The following is a 23,413-nucleotide window of genomic DNA, read 5'->3' as shown; positions in this document are numbered from 1 at the left end:
CTTTGGCCCCGTCCACACAAAAGCTTTCAATGTATCCGCACAAGTTTCTTACTGTTTTGGTAGTTTGTCCACACGGTGGTGCCGTTTCGGAGCTTGGAACCGGGCTCCAGAGTGAAAAGATTTCAAAACACGCCCCATACGTTCCAATGTAGACACCATATGCAGGATACTCCTCCAGTTTGATGACGTATGCTCCAATTATCGCGTGACTGCGCGCGAACAGTCTGTCAACAATGGCGGATAGGCGTGTCGTAGTCGTTTTGCGCAACCTCCATAGCTTTTACAGCAAAATATTTTGCGTGATGTTGTACTGTAATCACCCGCCATTGTCACTTCTCCTGTGCTCGTCTCACTGATCTGAAAATAACCCACTCCCCACACTGAAGCAGGGTCATAAGATTGTTAAATTCTGGGCAGTCTTTTCATCGTCAGGATTTAGACAACTCCACATAATCCAAGGAATCATGAATTCAGAGGAATATTGTGAAATCCTGGAATCACCTGAAGTCATCCTTTGTGAAGTTACAGCCTGGTAGACGATGTATCATGCAACATGACAATAGAAAGCAATCCAGCAATACAACCAAGGAATGTCTGAAGAACAACAAGATTCATGTTCTGGATGTGCCCAGTCAAAATCCTGAATTAAATTCTTTCAAAATACTGTGGTGGGACCTGAAGCGGGCAGTTTATGCTCAAATTTTGAAAATACCGATCAGTAAACTTGTACATGTACACTGTAAGATGTGTATGGAAATTATTTTTTTGCTCAAATTTTGAAAATACTAATCAGTAAACTTGTACATGTACACTGTAAGATTTGTATGAAAATGTATCTGAAAATTCAGGCTTATAACTGAGCCACTGCATTTAACAAACAGGTTGCAGTCTGTTTCATGTTTGAACAGCACTGAAATAAAATATTAAGGCTTAATGTTTCATTAATATAACATTCTACCATGCTTAATGTGTGAATCCTAACCCTAAGTAAGACCTTATGTTGAATATTCCCATAAAAAAAAAAATTCGATTCGAGAATTGCGCGCTATTATATTGCCGAATCGATTTTTTCTAACACCACTAATATATATATATATATATATATATATATATATATGTATATATATATATATACCTTCGTAAGAGAAACGTTTCTTGGGAGGAGTAATATGGTGGCCTTGTGGCTTCAAAAGTCTTGGCCTATCGGATATTCAGATCAGTGGTTCGTCTTCTTCGCTGATTCTTCTTCTACGCTTTCCGTTACTGTTGAAAATGGCTCAATGAGTCAAGTATCCCTCTAATATTCATATTACTACTCTGTGGGTTTAAAAAAAACTCTATAGTTCTCCACTTTTAACTTCCTTGTTTGCATATGTCTCTTGTCAGGAGGAGGTTGCAGAGTTTGGTTTCGAGTTGTGCTGCAATGAAGAAGAAAGAGGCGAGACTCCTGGCAGAGAGGACAGCCCAAGTGACTTGAGGGAGGCAGAGCTGGATCCTGGAGGAGAATCAAAATCTGCTGAAGATGATGCATTTGGTACGAACTCTGAAATTTAACCATTTTCAGACTAGATTTTATTTATTATACTGTACATTACTTTATGTTTTTGTCTTCTGTTTCAATAAATTAATCTGCTGTACCTTTGCTCCCTGTGATAAAGAAATGCTTTAAGTTATTATATTTAATATCTATTCACAGTAATGCAGTTTTTGTTTTATTGAGCATCTTTTATTGCTCATCCTTGTAAATTCAAATAATTTTTTTTATCATGGTTGGACAGTAAAACGGAAGTTTTTACTATACTTTCCGAACTATAAGCAGCTACTTTTTTCCCACGTTTTGAACCCTGCAGCTCTCCATGTAACATGATTTATTTATGATTTTTTTTACAGATGAGCTTCAAACTGCCAATGGAGTAGATACCTCCGACATCCGTAGGTCACACACCTACGCTGTTTCCGCTTACAGTTGCGACATATAGGCCGCGTCCCAATACTGGCCCTTCCACCCTTGTGCCCCTTGATTGCGCGTTCTCGTTGATGAGTGTGAGTGTGTAGGTGGTCTCAGTTCTCCGAAGCACTCTGAAACATACTTGGAGAACTGAGACATTCTATACACTCGCACCCATTAACGGTAACCCGCAATTGAGGGGCACAAGGGTGGAAGTGCGCATATTGGTACACAGCCTTTTATGGCGCAACAGTAACCGGAAACGGCGTAGGTGTGTGACTTACGGAAGTCGGAAGTCCCGCCTCCTCCGTGGTATATACCCCACAGATGCACTCACAGTCTCATCACATCTGACCGATAAAATTGCTTACAAAAAAAACCAAACACACACCATAAAGTCACAGTGGACCAATAAAGCTCATACTCAACCCCTCATACTCTGGGGGAGTTGAGTTCCATGAGTACCTAATGGCAGGTGGTTGGGGACCACTGTTCCAAGCTATATCCAACCAAGTTATGGTTTTACTATTATCCAGGATAAGATATAACACAGTGTTTTCTGTAATATGGGGGAGCGTGAACATTTTTGTGAGATACTTTAGTTCTTTGTGTTTTTATTTTCATTTCAGGGAAGGAGGTTGTGTTACTTATGCAGGCCTTGAATTCCTTAGCCACACCTGAAGAAAAATTGGCTGCTCTGTGCAAAAAATATGCAGACTTGGTAAGATTGCTATTTCGGATAGAGATTTTCAAATTGTCAAATTATCTGTTAAATCTTGAGTCTAAATATAAATTTTATTATGTATTGAAAAATATAAAACTTGTCCAAAGACTACAAACTAAACAGAATTAGAATTTGGATATGGCTATTTAATAGCGTGCAAAAAAGTTGGTCCTTTTGCTGTGCAGTCTCAAAAGAACTTTAGGGTTGTTAGTTGCAGAGTAAATTGTAATACGATACTGCCAATTGCAATATAATTTTTTTCATGACATGTATATAATCGTAAGTCTATGGTGTGATCAAGGCATTGCCTTTATATTGTATATTGAAATTAGCAATATGAAAGTAAAATAAGTCCTTTGCAATAATTGCACCTGCATGCATCACTTATACCTGCTTCCAAAAATGTGCAGTTTTTAAATCATCTTTCATTATTTCATTCCTTACCCAATGCTTTCAAGACTTTTAAAAAAAAATATTAAATAACAAAAACGTGACTCTTTGTTTCTCATCAGTAAAAGAATGGAGTGCCAAGTAATGGAATAAAATTGTCATTGAAACACACAATTGTTTAAAAACACGTAACTGCACATTTGTCTTATACATGTTGACTGTGGAGAACACAGTTTGACAACACTTTAGACATCTTGTGCAAGTACACAGATACCAATGCCATCAACATGTGATCTTGGTGTATGAATACTGGAAAGGGAAATATAATGCAATACTTTTTGTTTTTATTGTTATTATTTTGCAGGGTTGGACGATTATGGAAAATAATCTAATTAGGACCCCCCTCCCCCAATCAAAATTGCGATTGTGATTGAATTTATAGTGATCTTTTTTTTCAAGGTCCTTTTCCAATGTAATTTTTAACAACTAATTAATCTTTATTAACAAACAATATCAGATCTATCATGTATTATAGCACAGTAAGGTAAAGGCTAATGAAGCATTAATATAAAAATACAGTTTATTTACTACAATTACAGATATAAACTTAATAAATACTTGATGACAATAATATTAATAATAATAATTCTGCCACACAGGTGTAGTATAAACATAAGTATATATACAAACTAAAGTGCAGATTACAATAATAATGCAATCAAATAGCGATAGTAGCTTTACCACTTCCTACATATCACTGCTCCCGATCTTAGTCACTCAACTTATCGATGGATAAATAAATAAAACTTAAATGTCTAAAAATGAAAGATTCCGATCTGACGACACAACATCACACACACTAATGAGTAGGAAAGGTAAGATATTGCATGCTTATGATGCACATCTTTCTATTTCAATAACCGATAAGCGCTAGCAGCATTAACTTGGTGGTGTCTCATCGATTAATTGTGGAGTAGTAAAGTATTTTTGTCTGTTTTTGGGTTAATTCAGGAAACATACAGCCTAATTTATCCTCTTAGTATTTGACTGCTTGACAACTTTGCACGCATGCATTCTAATTTGTCAGGGCTCAAGTGGGCACACACTATCGTCCGACGTCCGTGTGAGTGTTCAAATATCAGAGGCGTTAATCGAAGGTAAACATTTTCTTCTACTGTACTTACGCGGTACCCATCCGCCATTAGACAGACACTTCCAGCCATGTGCTCCAACATAGGACGGCAGCTGGAAGGAAAAAAAAGCACAAAATAAGCAACACACGTACATGGTGAATTTATTTTCCTTCACACAGGAAGTTTTTCTTAGCAAGGCGAAAAAGAAACCATATTAGATACTCGCCTTCTACAAACTCAGGAGAACAAGGAACATATAAAGAATCACACACTGCATAGCAAAAGGAGGATGGAAGGTTTGTTGTAGGACAGTAATATCTTGCTAGCAACTTTAAAAAATAATACCACTCCTGACCTTATACTTTGTGCGGAGATAAGGTAACTTGTTATTGTACCAACATGGAATGCTGCAGTAACTAGAATAATAATTGGATGTTTCCTTGTATTGTGCATTCAGTTGGAGGAGAGCCGTTGTATGCAGAAGCGTCTGAAAGCCCTGCAGAAAAAGCAGTCTCAAATCGTAAAAGAGAAGATCCACCTGCAGGGGGAGCACAGCAAAGCTATCCTGGCCCGCAGCAAATTGGAGAGCCTCTGTAGGGAGCTCCAAAGACACAACAAGACTTTGAAGGTTTACAACAGACTACAATTATAAATGCCAAACGACATTTATTATTCATAGGGCTGGGTGGTATGCTTGAAAAGTGTATCACGATATAAGTATTTAAAATCAGTCAATAACTGTAATTATTGTTTTTTTTTGCTATTCAAAATAAGGAAAAAAAGGCAGAATTTAGGTAATTTTATTTTATAATATTATATTTACCCATTAATAAGAGGTCAACGCAACTATGAAAAAGTCAAGTCGAGTTAATGCTGAAACCTGAATACTAATATTTGAATCCGTGTGGAATGCCTTTGGAATGCTTATAAAGTATATTGAAAGATGAATGATGTGAAAATGACAAATTATTAATTGTAGTTAAATGATAATATAACAGAAGTCGAACTGCAATCAGTCTAAGCTTGGATTTGAACCATGCTTTCCAGTTTACTTCAAATGCTTCACCTAAATCACAATAGACTTATTGTATATCCAATGTTGTGAAATGGTATTGAAGAATGTTTTGCTGAATGCCAGTGAATGTATCATTGAAAATAAATGGGGATTTAGTGGGTTGAATAACACTAAAACTGGGAATTTTAGGAATGAGAAATGGGTGTTAAATAATTAGACAATGATTATTACATGAAGTTGAACTAGGACTGTGCTCCAAGTGGGATTTGAACAGCGATCTTTCACGCAGTAGGCATATGCTTTAACCACAGCAGTATTGTGGGTTTGGAAGTATCTGTGATATTGTAACCCTCTCAAATGCCTCTGTGGTGCAAGGCAAGTGCTTAACCACTTAGCTAACTGACTTTTTGTCATGGTACAAAACATATTTATATTGAATAATGTGGTATAATACTGAAAGAAAATCACCTAGGTGTATCATGCATTTCCCGATATGATAGTGAGTTGGTAAACATGTATATCACTTAGTGGAACGGCCATGGATACATTTGCAATGTACAGTCGGAGGTGGGATTCGAACCCACAACCTCCTGGTTACTGGACAATGTACTTTACCAACTGTGCCACTGGATCTAACACCTGAGAATGATGATCAGTTGTATGTAAATGAGTGGGCGTGGAAAAGTAGGACTTACAAAAAGTTGAATTACTGTCCCATTGAAAATGAATTGGGAACATTTGATATTAAATGTTAAATTGTGCAAAAACTATACATAAGTGGAATGAGAAAAGTAAGGTCCCGGTTGGCGTGAATTTTTTAAGTTGAAATTGAAACTAAAAATTGGATGTTGTGTGTGGAAGTTGAATGAGGACAAATAAGTGAGGAGATAAAAAAAATAATAATAAAGAATCTGAATAACATTTCAGCATTCACACAATGTGCTTAGTAGGGCTGGGCGATATGGCTGAAAATGTATCAAAATATAAGTATTATCACATCAATCTGTAAATGTATTTTACCTCTTTATAATAAAGGGACTGCTGAACATTGGCACTTACATACAGTATGTAATACTGATCACATGAATTTAAAAGTATTTTCCTACATTACATAAATCAGTAAAGGCCTTGAAAAGCATTTCAAATTAACAATGCAATGTCTGGTTGTAGACTTGATGCAGTTATTGCAAGTAAGGCTAATGCCACCAAATGTTATTCAGAATTGTCACTTTAACTTAATTTTATAATGTCTACTTCAATACTTTTGCTCACTTGAAATTTGGGTGGGTTCAAACAGAAGGTGCTCTGTCCTGAACTGTTTAACTCTTGGACTCTGGACTTGGAGAAGCTGTTCGACCGTGTCCCTCGAGGACATCTGTGTGAGGGTGCTCCGGGAGTACGGGGTAAAGAGCCAATGTCAGAGTTGGGTCCGGATTGCTAGCAGTAAGTCTGATTTGTTTCCAATGAGGGTTGGACTCTCCCAAGGCAGCCCTTTTTCACCAATTTAGAAATAGAATTTCTAGGCACAGCTGAGGCGTTGAGGACGATTCCGTTTGGTGGCCTCAGCATTGCATCTCTGCTTTTTGCAGATGATGTGATGCTGTTGGCTTCTTCAAGCCGCGATCTCCAACTGTTACTGGAGTGGTTCGCAACAGTGTGTGAGCAGTTGGGATGAAAATCAGCACCTCCAAATCTGAGACCATGGGCCTCAATCAGAAAAGTGTGGAGTTCCCTCTCCAGGTCGCAGATGAGATCCTACCCTAAGTGGATGAGTTCAAGTATTTTGGGGTCTTTTTCATGAGTGAGGGCAGGATGGAGCGGGAGATAGACAGATTCGGACTCTGTACCGGTTTGTTGTCGTTAAGAAAGAGCTGAGCCGAAAGGCAAAGCTCTTGATTTACCAGTCGATCGGATCTGCGTACTGCCCTCGCCAACGGTCACAGCCCTCCTTTCAAGATAGGGTTAGAAGCTGGGTCATCCGGGATGTACTCAAGAGTGTAGGCACTGTTCCTCCATGTTGAGAGGAGCCAGCTGAGGTGGCTCAGGCGTCTGGGTAGGATACCTCCTAGGCACCTCCCTTGAGAGATGTTCCTGGCATGTCCCACCGGCAGGAGGCCCCAGGGATGACCCAGGACAAAGACTGGGAAGTCAGGGTTTCCATGCATCGTGGAAAACCAAAATTAATGACGAATTTTCCAGTCATGGAAAATGCGGAATTTGAAAAAAAGGTAAAATGTCTTGGAAAAGCTTGAGCTGTCCTGGAAAAATATTTTTCTTCTTTCTGCCTTGTGGGTGAACGCAAACAGGATATAAACCGACTTGTGTCTGTTTTCAGCTGCCTTTAATGGGCAACATTGAGCTGTAGTGCTTTGCTGCTTCATCTCTGCTTCTTGCTAGCACAGCGCCCCACGTGACACTGCCAACCAATCAAATTGTATATTCCCTTAGAACAGTCCTGCTGCCCAGTGTTTCCATATGACTGCTAGATTTACTGACTTTTCAGACCCAAGTACGGATGTATTTTCTCCAAAGAAGCACCAAAACTAGACACTTTCAATTCAAGTGTTTTTGTTGCGCTGTGTACTTGAGTGTAAGGTTATTCTCCCTCCGTCTCCTCTGTTGAAAAACAGAGATGGACCACGTTTCACTCAGTATTTAATACTTCCGCCATTGTCCGAAGCAGAAACAGAGAATATGTCAATGACAAAAACTTAATTGGGAATTCACCGCTATTAAAATACTGTATATGTGTACAGACAGCAGAGCTTGCAGTTTTTATCTAGTGTTTTTTTGCTCGTGTTATGCCCCCTGGACTAGATAACCTGGCTGGCTGTGGTGCTAGTATTTCATTCGGCCTCTCTCCAACCAATCAGCAGCTCATTAGTCAATCAGCTATATTCCATCGTCTTGATTTACTTAGCAATGAAAGTAATGTGGATGTCAACATCTAAGTGAGATCTTATACTGTATTAGTGTTGTGTCGTTCGCGAACGAGCGTTCATTTGAGCGGCTCTTTTGGTGTGAGATGAGAATCGATTTGCAACTGTGCGAGATCTGTTCATTATTTTTTTGCCAATTTGGTAACATTGAAGCAGTGTGGTTTAATGTACGAAACATAAGATGAAGAAGCCCGGAGAAGTCCAGAGTAGTCCTGAAAAATAATTTTGAGACAAAAGAGTAGGAACCCTGGATGTCCTTTACTTCTACGGCACATAGCCATCTTGAGGTGTTTGGTTGTGTTAATGTGCACAATTTATTCTTATTGCAAGAGTTGTACTGAGGCAAAATTTATCTGAACGTAGTTAATCCACACTTTTGTTTGGTGCGCATACGCCATATGCACAAGGCGTGCGCATGTTCACTTCTTTGTTGGTTCAACAGCTTTTTCTTTGGCGTGGCAGGTGAGGAGAGGAGTCTGTGAACTAGACCCAAGAACGGTTCCTGTGTGCTCAAAATTTCCTTTTACATACTTGTAATTGTGGCGTAAATGTAGCCATAATGTAGCCTCTGCCTACAAACACGCACCATGTCGGGGTTGGGGTTTGCTTCCCATGGTTTTTGTATTGATAATTTTAGCAAATATATTTTCTATTGATATTGTTCATGTGTTTACTGCGATACAGCTTGACAGTATCTTATTGCCCAGCCCTAATTATTCCATTACATTAAATATTGCATGACAAGTTGTGCCAAAATGAGGGACATTGTCACCTAAAATTTAGCACAGGTCTCTCCCCTCCTCTTCTTTACGCTCACTTTGTTTTCTAATAGGAAGAGAATGCCCAGCGGTCCAGGGAGTATGAGGAGCAACGCAAGGAAGCCATGCTTCACTTCCAGATGACTTTAAGTGATATCGAGGTCCAGATGGAACAACACAGCTCACATAACACTAAGCTGAGGCAGGAGAACATGGAGCTTGCTGAGAAGCTCAAAAAGCTCATTGAGCAGTATGAGCTCAGAGAGGAGGTAAGAGACCGCCTGTGCTACACTGGTGTTAAATGAAATTGCATAAAACTATTGCACTCAAATATTGCATTTGAATATAATTTGAAAGTAGCGTTATTGTAAAATATGTGTAATGTATAGTTGTTGTTTTTTTAAAATCCAAACTGTCTTGTATAAAGTGCTTGGAAGCTGATACTTGACTTACAGAACTATCCTAAAAGAAAATAGACTATTACGTTAATAAAAGGCTTGTATGTATAGACCATGACCAATCAAACCCAGAATAACTTTATAATAACTTTAACATTAGTCTAATAGTGGCATTGAATCTAAATTGAATGGTCATTCCTTAAAAGACGCTGGTTTGCACTTTGTGACTGTATGTTGGTAAACCCATTCTTACTTTACAACTGTTGTAAAGCAGTAATCTTTTGTATCTTGTGTTTTTTCACAAGTCTTGGGAATTACTGGGATAAGCAAGCTGGGACCTCGGGGATTGTATTTCGTGCCATGTCATGTGGAAATGTGTGTTAAAACAAAACAAAAAATCTTGGATGTTTGCATCTTTGAATATGAGAAAAGAAAGTCTTTGAATCTTTGAAATATCAACTTTAAATATAACCTGAAAGGACAGTGACAAAACAATAAGAAAGTGAAATAATAAGAGAATAAACTAAAATAATAGCAACTGAAAAAACAGTAAGAACAAATACTGACTGTTCCTGTGCGTTTTGGCACTATTGGTGTAATAGTGGCATTGAATATAAATTGATTGGTCATTCCCTAAAGGACGCCGGTTTGCACTTTGTGACTCAGGGTTCGTACACCTTTTCCATGGCCAAATTCAAGCACTTTTTAAGGACTTTCAAGATCCCCCCCCCCCCATGTTCATTAAAACAATAACCTCCCAGCATAATGGACCGATGCACAACTGTCCTCTTGGGGGTGACGATGCCACGGGATGCAAGACAACAACCTAACATAAAGGCGCGTGCAAAGCCAACAGATAAAATGCTTTCATATTTAAAGAAACTTATTTTAGTTTTTCCCTTTTTATAATTAGCATATCTTAAGTCAAGTTTCAGTAATCAAATACTTCACTAAAAATGCTATAGAGTACTTGAGTGTCCATTTTAAAATATATTTTTGCTTGGATAAAGAGTATTTTTAAGTTGACGACAAAAAATAAAAAAATTTCACTTAATGAAAAAACAATTTATTTATTTTTTCTTAAATTAGTTACATTTTTCAAATTGTACATTTACATTATACAGGGTAGTGGTAGTGCATTAATGAATTTGGACCAGTAATAAGGCAAATAAGGAATTTTATTCCTTCGCGTTACAGGTTCAAATATACTGTATAAAAAATATTTTTGCATGGTCCTCAAATGAGCACCAGGGATGATTGTTCGGTGCTAATTTTTTGTTGTTTGGTGCAGCACAGTTTAAAAATAAAGAACATGTTTTTGTGTAAATCTTAAGTAGTGAATAAATGTTGTTTGGAGATTTCATTTTGATGTGACTGATTATGATTTTTTTTTATTATCAGAAACTATACCAGGGCCACACAAATGCCAATGCAATTTACTGCTTTGTGCAGGGTTCCTGTGGGGTATTAAAAGCATTAAATTTATGAATTTGAAAATAATACCTTAAAAAGTCTTGAGAAGGTATTGAATTTTGTTCTTTGGGTCTTAAATGCTATGTCGTATCCATCCATCCATTTTCTTAACCGCTTAGTCCTCACAAGGGTCGCGGGGGCGCTGGAGCCTATCCCAGTTGGCTTCGGGCAGTAGGCGGGGTACACCCTGAACTGGTTACCAGCCAATTGCAGGCCACACAGAGACAAACAACCATCCACACTCACAATCACACCTATGGACGATTTGGAGTGTTCAATTAACCTGCCATGCATGTCTTTAGAATGTGGGAGGGAACCGGAGTACCCGGAGAAAACCCACGCAAGCACGGGGAGAACATGCAAACTCCACCCAGGAAGGCTGAAGCCCGGACTCGATCCCACGGCCTCTGCACTGGGAGGCGGACGTGCTAATCAGTCAGCCACCAACCCGCTATGTCGTATGCTGGGATTAAAATTCTCCGTCGCCTCAACAGATCAAGCGGGGGTGTGCTCGTTGACAGACAAAAATGTTATATGCACACAGTTTCATGGATTTGCACTGTTGTTGGGCCTCGCCACAATAAGGCTGTCCTGACAGCTCTAAATGTAGGCACTTTTATTTTGTAGGTGCTGCAGGAAGTGTTAAATTAATCGTCAAAATGTTTCTTCAGTCACAGTGCACATGAATGGCAGATGGGAGGGGACGGGGTTTGCAACAAGCAGGAATTTACTTTAGCGAACTTCACTAGCAGCTCATCTCCAAGGGGCTGCATTGGTAAATCTCGACAGGCATGAAAATCCTTTTTGGCGCAATACGCCGTTTAGAAAACAAAATATGTGACCTACGGGAATCTTGTAGGTTCGCATGCGTGTGTGAGTGTGTGTGGGGAGGGAGTCTGCTACGTATGGCGAAGCTACCTGGTAGCAGCTTCTTGGCTCACGTAAGTAAAGTGTTACCCTTCCGTCACAAACCAGTGAACCATGCACAACTTAACTATTTAAACACCACATTAAGAATAAAAAAAGATAAACTTGTCACTGGGATAACGGAGATGACGTTTCATATTTATTGTGTGTGTGTGTGTGTGTGTGTGCGTGTGCGTGCGTGCACATAATGCGCATTGTTGAAATGTCACTGAAGCAAATAATTTTGAGTGATTTTTATCTTTAAAGCATTCATTTTAAAAATACATTTAATTATAGTAATAGGTCTAATATATATTATTAAATATATATATATATAACACTCCTGCACGCAGTACTGCTGTGATGTTTGACAGAAATGTACAAATATGAAAATTAAAATAAATTGTTCAGGAAGTGAATTTCTTTAGGTTAACTGTCTGTGAATGTTCCGTTCCGTCTTCAATTCCGCTTATCCGGGGTCGGGTCGCGGGGGCAGCAGCTTTAGCAGGGAAGCCCAGACTTCCCTCTCCCCAGCCACTTCAACCAGCTCCTCCAGCGGCATCCCAAGGCGTTCCCAGGCCAGCCGAGAGACAGTCTCTCCAGCATGTCCTGGGTCGACCCCGGGGCCTCCCGCCGGTGGGACATGCCCTGAACACCTCTCCAGGAAAGCGTCCAGAGGGCATCCGAACCAGATGCCCGAGCCACCTCACCTGATTCCTCTCAACGCGGACGAGTAGCGGCTCGACGCTGAGTCCCTCCTGGATGACCGAGCTTCTCACCCTATCTCTAAGGGAGAGCCCGGCTACCCTGCGGAGGAAACTCATTTCGGCCGCTTGGATCTTGTTCTTTCGGTCACGAGCTGTGGGTCGTGACCGAAAGAAGGTAGGGCATAGGTGAGAGCAGAAACGTAGATCGATCGGTAAATCGAGAGCTTTGCCTTTCGGCTCAGCTCCTTCTTCACCACAACGGACCGATACAGCGTCCGCATCACTGCAGACGCTGCAACGATCCGCCAGTCGATCTCCCGCTCTAACCTACTCTCACTCGTGAACAAGACCCCAAGATACTTGAACTCCTCCACTTGGGGCAGGATCTCATCCCCGAGCTGCGAACCGCTCCAGTGAGAGCTGGCTTGAAGAAGCCAACAACACCACATCATCTGCAAAAAGCAGAGATGCAATGTTGAGGCCACCAAACCGGACCCCCTCAACGCTTCGGCTACGCCTAGAAATTCTGTCCATAAAAGTTATGAACAGAATCGGTGACATAGGGCAACCGTGGCGGAGTCCAACCCTCACAGGAAACAAATTTGACTTACTGCCGGCAATGCGGACCAAACTCATCAACTGACATCGGTCGTACAGGGACCGAATAGCCCTTATCAGGGGGCTCTGTACCCCATACTCCCGAAGCACCCCCCACAGGACTCCCCGAGGGACACGGTCAAACGCCTTCTCCAAGTCCACAAAGAACATGTTGACTGGTTGGGCGAACTCCCACGCATCCTCGAGGACCCTGCCGAGGGTGTAGAGCTGATCCACTGTTCCACGGCCGGGACGAAAACCACACTGCTCCTCCTGAATCCGAGATTCGACTTCCCGACGGACCCTCCTCTCCAGCACCCCTGAATAGACCTTACCTGGGAGGCTGAGGAGTGTGATCCCTCTAAAGTTGGAACACACCCTCCGGTCCCCCTTCTTAAAAAGGGGAACCCCCACCCCGCTCTGCCAATCCAGAGGCACTGTCCCTGATGTCCACGCGATGTTGTAGAGACGTGTCAACCACGACAGCCCCACAACATCCAGAGCCTTTCGGAACTCCGGGCGGATCTCATCCACCCCCGAGGCCCTGCCACCAAGAAGCTTTCCAACCACCTCAGTGACTTTGACCCCAGAGATAGGGGAGCCCACCTCAGAGTCCCCAGACCCTGCTTCCTCAAAGGAAGGCGTGTCGGTGGAATTGAGGAGGTCTTCGAAGTATTCTCCCCACCGATTCACGACGTCCCGAGTCGAGGTCAACAGCACCCCATCTCCACTTTACACAGTGTTAATGGCGCACTGCTTTCCTCTCCTGAGACGCCGGATGGTGGACCAGAATTTCCTCGAAGCCGTCCGGAAGTCGTTTTCCATGGCCTCACCGAATTCCTCCCATGTCCGAGTTTTTGCCTCAGCGACCGCCGAAGCCGCATTCCGCTTGGCCAGCCGGTACCTGTCAGCAGCCTCCGGAGTCCCACAGGCCAAAAAGGCCCAATAGGACTCCTCCTTCAGCTTGACGGCATCCCTCACAGCGGGTTCGAGGATTGCCGCCACGACCGGCACCAACCACCTTACGGCCACAGCTCCGATCGGCCGCCTCAACAATGGAAGCGCGGAACATGGTCCACCCGGACTCAATGTCTCCCCCGGGACAAGGGAGAAGTTCTGCCGCAGGTGGGTGTTGAAACTCTTTCTGACACCATGTTCAAGCACAAGGGTGTCCATATGTGCACTTGGTACCAGGACACCCTAGGCCGCAGTTCGATGATCGACTTTGTAGTCGTGTCATCGTATTTGCGGCAGTATGTGTTGGACACTCTGGTTAAGAGAGGGGCGGAGCTGTCAACTGATCACCACCTGGTGGTGTGTTGGCTCCGATGGCGGGGTAAGATGCTGGTCCGACCAGGCAGACCCAAACGTATTGTGAGGGTCTGCTGGGAACGTCTGGCTGAATCCCCTGTCTGTGAATGTGATGTGGTTAAAATATTTGGTGCAACTAACTTAACTCTTTGACTGCCAAGCATTTTCAGAAAAGAGAACATATGGGTGCTAGCTGATTTAATCATTTTGACTGATCTTTCAAGGTCCACAGAAAATTTTGTGTTTGGACTATGGAAACACAGATACTACCAAATGAAAGATTGAACTCTCATCTTTCATCAGAAAAAAAAGTTTGTTTCTACCTTATTCAGTTTTTCAGTAATCAACATTAGAAAATAGGTTAGTTTCACACAAATGCTCTGTTTTGGACCAAAATACGGAGAAATCAAGCTTTTTGTGAAACGATATTATTTCATGCACTCTAGTGAATTTGACACATTTTTTTCCATTAATGATGCCACAAACACCTAAACAGTGCTTTACTTCTGTAAAACACTACCACCACTAATGAAAAAGTGTTTTTTGATAGCAAAATACATTTATTCACATTCAACAGTGTAACAATTTGGCAAGCTATTTACAAACGTGTGCAACTGTGGTACTATTTACAATTGTGTGGATGTTTCAACTACACAGTTTTTCTTTTTGTGTGGTAAATTGTGTAAAACTCCCCTGCAAGGGGACGCAGCAGGATTTGCACCACAGATTAGTTTCACTGCGATTGCCCCTTCGCGTGCAGACCCTACAACACTTTCTTGCCGGCCTTTTTTTCCGGGGAGTAGCAGGTATATACTGCAGTGTGTGTTTGGCCATGTTGTCATCAAGTCTACTCTCCGGATCATGATACGGTGACCTGATGTTACGTCTGGCTTCCTCATGTCCTTCAGTTCCTATACCGGGTGGTAAGAGATGTTCTGATCCATCTTATCCACTCCATTCATGGTGGCATCGTAGTCCAGAACCAGTGTCTTCTCCGTGATCAGACTGTACCCACTCCTCCGAAGAATATGCATTGGACTCGGGGTACTCTTCATCGTCCGATTGAACGTCTGCCTGTGCAGAAGTGCTCGTTTTCCGGCGTTAGCATCGCTAGCCGGTGAGGCTTTAGGACGTGATCGAAGCCGCCGCGTCAACGCTTCCAACTTCGGCGTCAACCTCAGAGTCACCATCATCATCATCAATGTGCTCTTTAGCATTGGTCGATGCTTTTCGTCTTTGAAAAAAATGCTCAAGCGTGAGCTGCTTGCAACCGGTCGCCATTTTCGCTTCCTCAGTCATTCTCCCCTCAACACTCTAGCTCCGCCTCACGTCTTCTACCGACTCCTACCCGATCTTGTCCAAAGAGTCATCGCTGCCATCTAGTGTCCAAAAATAGTCATTATACTAACTCGATCTGCTTGATACTTTCAGCACAGCTGGCCAAGGCTTTCCTCCACCCGTTTCCCCAAAAAAACAAAAAAAACATAGTTAGCGTCTTTGGCGGCACTCATTTGGATTTTACTAAACGTTATTAAACGTTTTTGGCGGTCAAAGAGTTAAGCACGGTTGGTGCAAACCCCCCCCCCCCCCCCCCCAAATTGGTCTCACCTCAAAAAGTTAGTCTCGAGCCCTGACTTTGGCTTTTAGCCTAAATAAATGGGACGAGTAAGCTGATCATTGAGAATGCAACATAGCCCCGGTCAGACTTGTTGAGATCTATGGCCAAAATAATCCGACAGTTCACTGAAGAGCCCCACTACATAAATGAAGTCACGCCAAATTATTATTTTTTGTTTGTTTACATGTAGCCAGTGCCACCCATTTCATATTAGACTTAGAGATATGGGGAAATGTAAATTCAATTAAGCGTGGTTGAGTAAACTCCTTTCATTTGTACACACGCCTAACACATACAATAGTTGCAATGCTCGTTATCGGTGTTCAGCTCCCCTTGTCTTAGGCTACGTTCATACTGCAGGCATAAGCAACCATTTTTTCCCCCAAATGCGACCTGTATCTGACTTTTTTTATGTCAGTCTGAACAGCTCAATTCCGATTTTTTTTTTCACATCCGACCTGGGTCATGTTCATACGTGGTCCTAAATCGGATACGTATCCGAATTTATTATGCGCAGCAATGACGTGACGTCATCGTTAGGGAGAAAAAAAGGAGAGGTCTCTGAGATGAGGCGCTCAAACAGGCTCGCCTCATTTTCACAAAATATTATTTCTACCTCCTCCCGCATCACTTCTCTGTAGATATGAGATGGTAAAAATATGAGCCCCACCGACGGACTTATAAAAGTCCGTGGCGCTGACATGCTGGACCATGCGTATTTACTTCAGCAAACACAGCTTTGTGAGTGACGTTGTATCCTCTTCTGCGCATGCGGGCCACTTTGGGGACACATTACGTCCACACAGCAGACAGAATGTCGCAATTAATAGGTAATGTGAACGTAGCCTTAGTCTGACATCGCTTTTACAGTCATTGGGCAAACTAGATGCCACATTGTTGCAGTATTGTCTGTCGTCCGTGTCTGCGCTGTGGTTGTGTCACATGAGTAGCCTACTCAATATGTTTGCATTCTTACATCCTGCACACATTCCACATTTACACATTTGAGAAATAATTTAATGCACATTCACAAATTTTGTTTTTAGTTGCCAATAAGGTTGTGAAAAATGAATTATTTTTGGGGGGCAAATCGTCTTAAATAGGTTTTAAAAAATCTTAAATTTAACTTGAAGAAACCTGTCTATTAAAAAGAAGACATTAAATTCATATTTAGCACATTTGAGTTAACCTACCATGTTGGTGTGGACCGTTTGAGTTTATCCACATAGCAGCTTCAGCTGTTTGAGCACAGTACTCTAAACAGCGGTCCGGTGCCCGATCTTTTTTGCATAACACAGCACTGTGGCGACGTACTTTGACGGGCCATCAAAGCCGGGGCCGTCCCCTCGATGTCGTCCCCACGTTCTGCGGCTTTGCCACAGCGGCCACCGCTGGAGTAGGTGTGGGCGATATAAACTGTATATGCAATATAAGGTATACATTTTGCCGAAGGTAGAGTTTTGGCTCTACTGTCTTACCGCGATAGCGCATATTGATGACATCATTATATGGCGCATGTTGGTGACATCATCGTATCCCCGTCCCGGCCTTGCACACGGCTCGTGCTCAGCATAACAAATAAGAGTAAAAAAAAATAAAAATAATCTCAAGTGGTTAATGAAGCTTAATTTCCCATCACTTTTTGCAACTATTTTAGTCTCTTTGTGTTATATAAAACCTGGACTTGTGCTGTTTACAATCACCACTTGTGCACGCCCCTGTGATCTTCAAGTGAATACTTGCTTTAAGCCAATTGTACTGTTTTCATTTAAAAATATCAGCAATATTTTTTGTTTGCTCTATTTTGCACCAGAGTGCTGACTTAGACTTAGTTATCCAAAGTATATATATTTTTCTTTGTTTTTTTAAAAAAAAATACATTGTTATTCTATAAAGGACTATTTAAACCAGTAAGCAAATTATTTATATAAAAAAACCACACACACACACACACTTAATTCCATACCTTGATATATACCGTTACTGTGATGGTATGCAGTTTATACCTTGATATGACTTTTGGGCCATATCGCCCAGCCCTACGCTGGAGTGAGTCTAGCAAGCTACCGTTTACATGAGAGCAAGCAAAGTCAAACCGGCCACATAACATTTGTTCATTCGCACCGCAGTGGAAAATTCAAAATATAAGCATCATAATAAGTAACACTTTATGGACATCGATGACTTGGGAGTCTTTTATTCTGAAATTAGCCCGAGGAAGCAATCATAGCGACTGTTAGCTTGAATTTGACTTTGAGAGGCTGCCCTGCCCGCAGATTGCTGAATAAACCAGTACTTGAGGGCAGGAAAAAGCTCATGATTTTTTTGTTTTTTTAACTCGATTTCCTCAGGACTCGTTTCACCCCTAATTGCTACCGAGAAATATGATGAACACTTTCAAGCATTTACAAGTACTTCACCCAAAATTCAAGCACTTTTCAAACCTAGAAAACACAACATTAAAATCCAAGCATTTTCAAGGTTTTTAAGCCCCCGTACGAACCCTGGTGACTACGTTAGTAAAACCATTCTTCCTTGTTTACAACTGCTGTTAAGCAGTAACCTTTTCTTTTATATATATTTTTTATCTTCTGTTATTTTCGCAAGTCTTGGGACTTACTGGGCTAACCTGGGATCTCGGAGATTGTATTTCGTGCCATGTCATATGGAAATGTGTATTAAGACCCCCCAAAAAATAATTGGATGTTTGCATCCTTGAATTTTGAGAAAACAAAGTCTTTGAATCCTTGAAATATCAACTTTAAATATAACCTGTAAGGACAATGACAAAACAATAAGAAAGTGAAATAAGAATAAAATAAAATAAAATAATAGCAACTGTGAAAACAGTAAGAACAAATACTGGCTGTTCCTGTGTGTTTTGGCCTCTTGGAGGCAGTGTGGTGCCATGCATTCATGGTGTACACACTTAAAGTGAGTATAGAAGAAAGTTGTGACTAAATTCTAATAAAATAACTCGTGTTTCACACGTTTGGGGAGAATTTGTGCCTTTGCGTAGTATCTCACCTGTGGGTATGTGGTCCCACAGAATTTGTGTGTGGATATTGGGTATTTGAAGGAAAAACACTCTTGAAGTCGAAGCTAACTTCTTGTTAGCATTTGAATGGGATCCTCCCTTTGCGTTTAGCATTAGTGCTAGGCTAGCATGTTTTAAAAAACAAAGCATGTTTCGTATTTAAATATAGAGTGGATGTAACTATTATTGTCGTGTGTTTAGTTTCACAGTTAACTCCAACTGAGGGGTCATTAAACAGCTTAAAGGACGCTTAGGGACAACAGATTAACCAGAACAACATACGTTACACACTTGCTAGTTGCTAATGCTACACAAGCAAAATGGTGCATTCAGGGTACTTTCACAGTGTCAGAAACTTCGGTTTTCTTCAATAACGTTTTAAGGGGAAAATAATCGGCCATTTGGCCCAATTGTTTTGGCCAATGTTTGAAGGACAATAATCGACCGATTAATCGGTTTGTCCCTAGTATTAATGTATTACTCATTAAAAGCGAGGTAGATGGTGTAAAATAACGTGCATAAGTAAATCTAAAATTAATTTGAGTTATTTCTCCAAGACTGTTAACAGAACTATGTAGGGTGGAGCATATCAAGCCTTTTTTTTTAAGAAGAATTTTTAAGAATTCAACCCAGGGGCCAGTTTAGTAATGAATGGTGGGGTGTAGGGGAAGGGTTAAACAAAAAAGGATGATACAAAGAATTGAGTTGGAGCTACTGCAACAGGCTGCTGACTCGACGCTTGAAAATTTGACGTCTCATAATGCATGGGCAAACTCAATTCTATCCATTTTAAAATAAGGCTGTAATATAACAAAATGTGTAAAGAGTGAAACCCTCTCAATACTTTACAGAGTCACTGTATACACACCATTGGTGGCACGCTGTTCAGTTTATAGTTAGCAGTTGGTGGAATTGGCCAGGGGCACCCATCTTTATATATTGTTAGACCAGTCTCATCAAACCTGGGCACGTTTGCCAATATGCCCAATTTTTGACCACCACTTGGATTGTGAGAAGCCTTGATCACAGCATTCCCGTATTATGACCTGTCAAATTTGTGTCCCTCTTGTAGCACATAGACAGAGTATTCAAGCACAAAGAGCTCCAGCAACAGCTGATGGACGCTAAGTTGCAGAGAATCACTGAAATTATGAAGGAAGTGGAGGAGAAACAGCAGCGAGAAAGAAACTTTGTGAGTACATTTTGTGTTCCTCAGTGCTTAAATAGTTCTGAGAAGAAACAAGAAATTGTCAATATGGTGCTGTTGATGTAAAATGCAAAATGTTTGTGGTCTGTGAATATTGTTTATTATTTTCATGATGCTGGCGGGCGCCTGGTTGTGTCTTGTCTATTTTCCTTAAAATCGCATGAAATTAATGGCAACTTTCTAATCCTATAATTTCTAAATAAATAAGTGTTTTAGATATTGGAGTCCAGCTCACGAAAAATGGGAGCAATTGCGTTTATATTTGTGTTCAGTGTATATGTGTGTGTTTTTCAACTTTGCATTAAAATATTTTGTCCGTTGTTGCACAATTCAACCCAAATCAAGCAAAACAGATGTTGAAAATGTAATTGTTTATGTAAATTGTTAATGAGCATCTTAACTTTTGATTTCAGTTGCTGAAAGATGCCACAGAATCGAGACACAAGGTTGACATGATGAAGGAGCAAGAAGTTCATCTCAAGCAGCAGGTCAATAAGGAATTACTACCACAAACTTTAATATGTCGCGTATATAATGTTTAGGAGGTCTTTAGATGTGGCCGCAAAACGCTGTTGGGGACAGGAATAGTCAGTTTTCTGGGTCCCCAGACCCTTATAGACCTTATTTATGAGTGTATGTATAAGTATATCAATAACACTATATATAACTTAACTCGACAATCGTAAAATTCTAAAACTCATCTCATGTGCTTTAGCTTTCCCTGTACATGGACAAGTTTGAGGAGTTTCAGAGCACTCTGGCTAAAAGCAATGACGTCTTCACCACTTTCAGACAAGAGATGGAAAAGGTAAGAAATCCAAACAGTTCATCACTAATCATAAATTTTGCTATTTTTGTTCTCTTGTTTTTCTGTTGTCACCGAGCGATCTGGCCAAATTCCACTGAACTCTCGCACATTGTGTGTGCTTGGGCAACTAGTTTCCCTGAGTTGCTGACAGTTGGCCACTGGTTTTGCAGTAATGATAATTTTAAATCATTGTTGCAATATCAGCATTGCCGATATAACGGACAATCAAAATGCTCTTGATGTTTTCACACCCACAAAAAATTACATTTACGTGTTTCAAACTAGCGAGACCTGTCGTCAGGCCATACAAATACAAAATATACAGTAGGGGTGTGCCAAAAAATCGATTATCATAAGAATCACGATTCTCATTTACTTCGATGCAGAATCTATTTGAAATGTCCCAAAATTGATTTTATACTACAGTCTTGCCTTTTTGTTCGTGTGTGCCTTTATTGGGAGCGCTGTTCATGTTGTACACGATTTGACCACTTATGGGCAGTGAAAAGAAAAAAAGTTACAAACAAGTTATGCCACAAAAGCTGTTTGTGCAGCTTTTTAAGAACATATGCCTTTGAGTAATGTTAAGTTTTTGTATGAATAGCTGTTCTTTTGAGTGATTAAAAAAAAGAAAATGTTTAAGCATTTTATAAATATTAAGACCAATTAAAAAAATAATAAAAACACTATAATTATGTAAGTTCCTTTTGGACCAAACTGAATTTATTTATTTATTTATTTATGTATGTATTTATTCATTTACCGTATTTCCACGACTATAAGGCACACCGTATTATAAGGCGCAGTCTCGGGTGATATTTCTGACTTTAGCACACACATAAGGCGCACCGCACTATTAGCATGCTATTATGCTAAACATACATACTTGTGCTAGTGTATGTTTTTAAAAAGGCAGCAAGTGGAGCAAAACTGAGTTCGGTTATACTTTATTGAAGTATTTACAGTAACAATGTAAACAGTGAGTGTGAGAGAGTTGTATTTGTAGTATGTAACAATATACTCTCGTTGCTTTTGATCAATCCGAAAATCCTTCAAAGTCCTCATCCGAAACGAACAACTGGGCAAGTTCATCATCAAACACTGCAGACTCCGTCTCATTATCAGTCATTCGTTTTCTTGCGGCTGCAGCTCCTCTGAAATGCAAAAGCAACTCACGTTGCTTTTGATCAATCCGCAAATCCTTCTAAGTCCTCATCTTCCGTATCCAAACCGAACAACTGGGCAAGTTCTTCATCAAACACGGCAAGTTCCGTCTCATTGTCAGAGTCAGTTTTATTGTCTTGTGGCTGCAGCTCCTCGGAAATGCCAGCTTTTGCGAAAGCTCGAACAAGTTCAAGCAGACACGTTCTCCCAAGCATTCACAATCCACTGACAAATTGTCGCGTAACTAGCACGACGCTGCCTCACAGTCTTGGTGAAGCTGTGTTCGCCATCGGTCATCCAGCGCTCCCACGCCGCTCGCAGCTTTACCTTGAACGCCCTGTTGACACCGATGTCCAGCGGTTGAATTTCATTGGTCAAGCCTCCCAAAATGATGGCAAACTCCGCGTTCATTTGCTGCACTTGTTTTTTCACGGCGGCTGTGAGATGTGCGCGCATGGAGTCTCAGATCAAGAGGGAAGGTAATGTGTGGAAAAAGCCATCTGGTCTCTACATACACCTCAGTAAGCCACTCTTTCATTTTGTCCTCGTCCATCCAGCCCTTTTGATTGGCTTTGACGATTATTCCGGCTGGAAATGTTTCTTTAGGCAGCGTCTTCCTCTTGAAAATCACTGTCGGTGGCAGTTTCTGTCCATTAGCATGGCAATCAAGTACAACAGTAAACACGCGGTACCGTGGGTCCCCATTTTCTCGACAGTGTGGTTCACCGGGATGTCAAAAGTCAGCGGCATCTCGTCCATGTTGGTGATGTGGTTGGGCTGGATGTGCTTGTCGGCAATCTTCTTGCTGCAGTAGGCACGGAAAGTAGCCAGCTTTTCCCTGTAATCAGCCGGAAGTTGCTGCGCCCTGATTGGTGGCTCGTGTCCCCGACTCTGTACATCAATCAGGGCAAGGGATTGGGATTGATTGCCATACTTCATGCTTTGTGTGCAGCATTCGATAATTTAATTCCACCAAAGAGGGGAGCCATCGACCCCTGCCAGGACAGAGCAAGCGCAACACCTCAGGGCCCCCCAGGCCGCGGCAGCGCCAAAGGACGACCCACGGGCCCCACCAGGGCCACCGGCCGGAGAGCAAACCCAGGAGCAGGAGCGCCCCCCACCCCAACACGGCCCGTGCCCCCAACCCAACGCAGCAGGACGGGGCACTGCAGGCCCGCCAGGCACCCCACCGGTCCGCAGCCCCCGCTCCCCCCGCCCCGCCCCCATCCACCCCAACCCAGCCCCAGCCGGCCCCAGACACCCCCCACCCCCCAACAAAG

The 23,413-nt window shown here is 41.5% G+C and overlaps 1 protein-coding gene across 1 annotated transcript in view; it reads left to right on the top strand.

Moving 5' to 3' along the window:
• The window catches only part of txlng (taxilin gamma), a 44,839-nt gene that overhangs the window by 10,775 nt on the left and 10,651 nt on the right, over positions 1-23,413 (top strand). The window contains exons 3-9 of the mRNA XM_086071654.1: positions 1,387-1,534; positions 2,578-2,669; positions 4,653-4,823; positions 8,982-9,176; positions 20,027-20,146; positions 20,575-20,649; positions 20,877-20,969. Coding sequence (XP_085927780.1) covers positions 1,387-1,534; positions 2,578-2,669; positions 4,653-4,823; positions 8,982-9,176; positions 20,027-20,146; positions 20,575-20,649; positions 20,877-20,969 — 894 coding nt within the window. The remainder of the gene's footprint in view (positions 1-1,386; positions 1,535-2,577; positions 2,670-4,652; positions 4,824-8,981; positions 9,177-20,026; positions 20,147-20,574; positions 20,650-20,876; positions 20,970-23,413) is intronic.

This window comes from Leptonotus elevatus, chromosome 3 (assembly GCF_054856555.1).
Source record: "Leptonotus elevatus isolate MCC_2025b chromosome 3, RoL_Lele_1.0, whole genome shotgun sequence".
Classification (NCBI taxonomy): Eukaryota; Metazoa; Chordata; class Actinopteri; order Syngnathiformes; family Syngnathidae; genus Leptonotus; species Leptonotus elevatus.
Note: the sequence above shows the minus strand (reverse complement) of the source record. Positions and strands in the feature narration are given on the sequence as shown.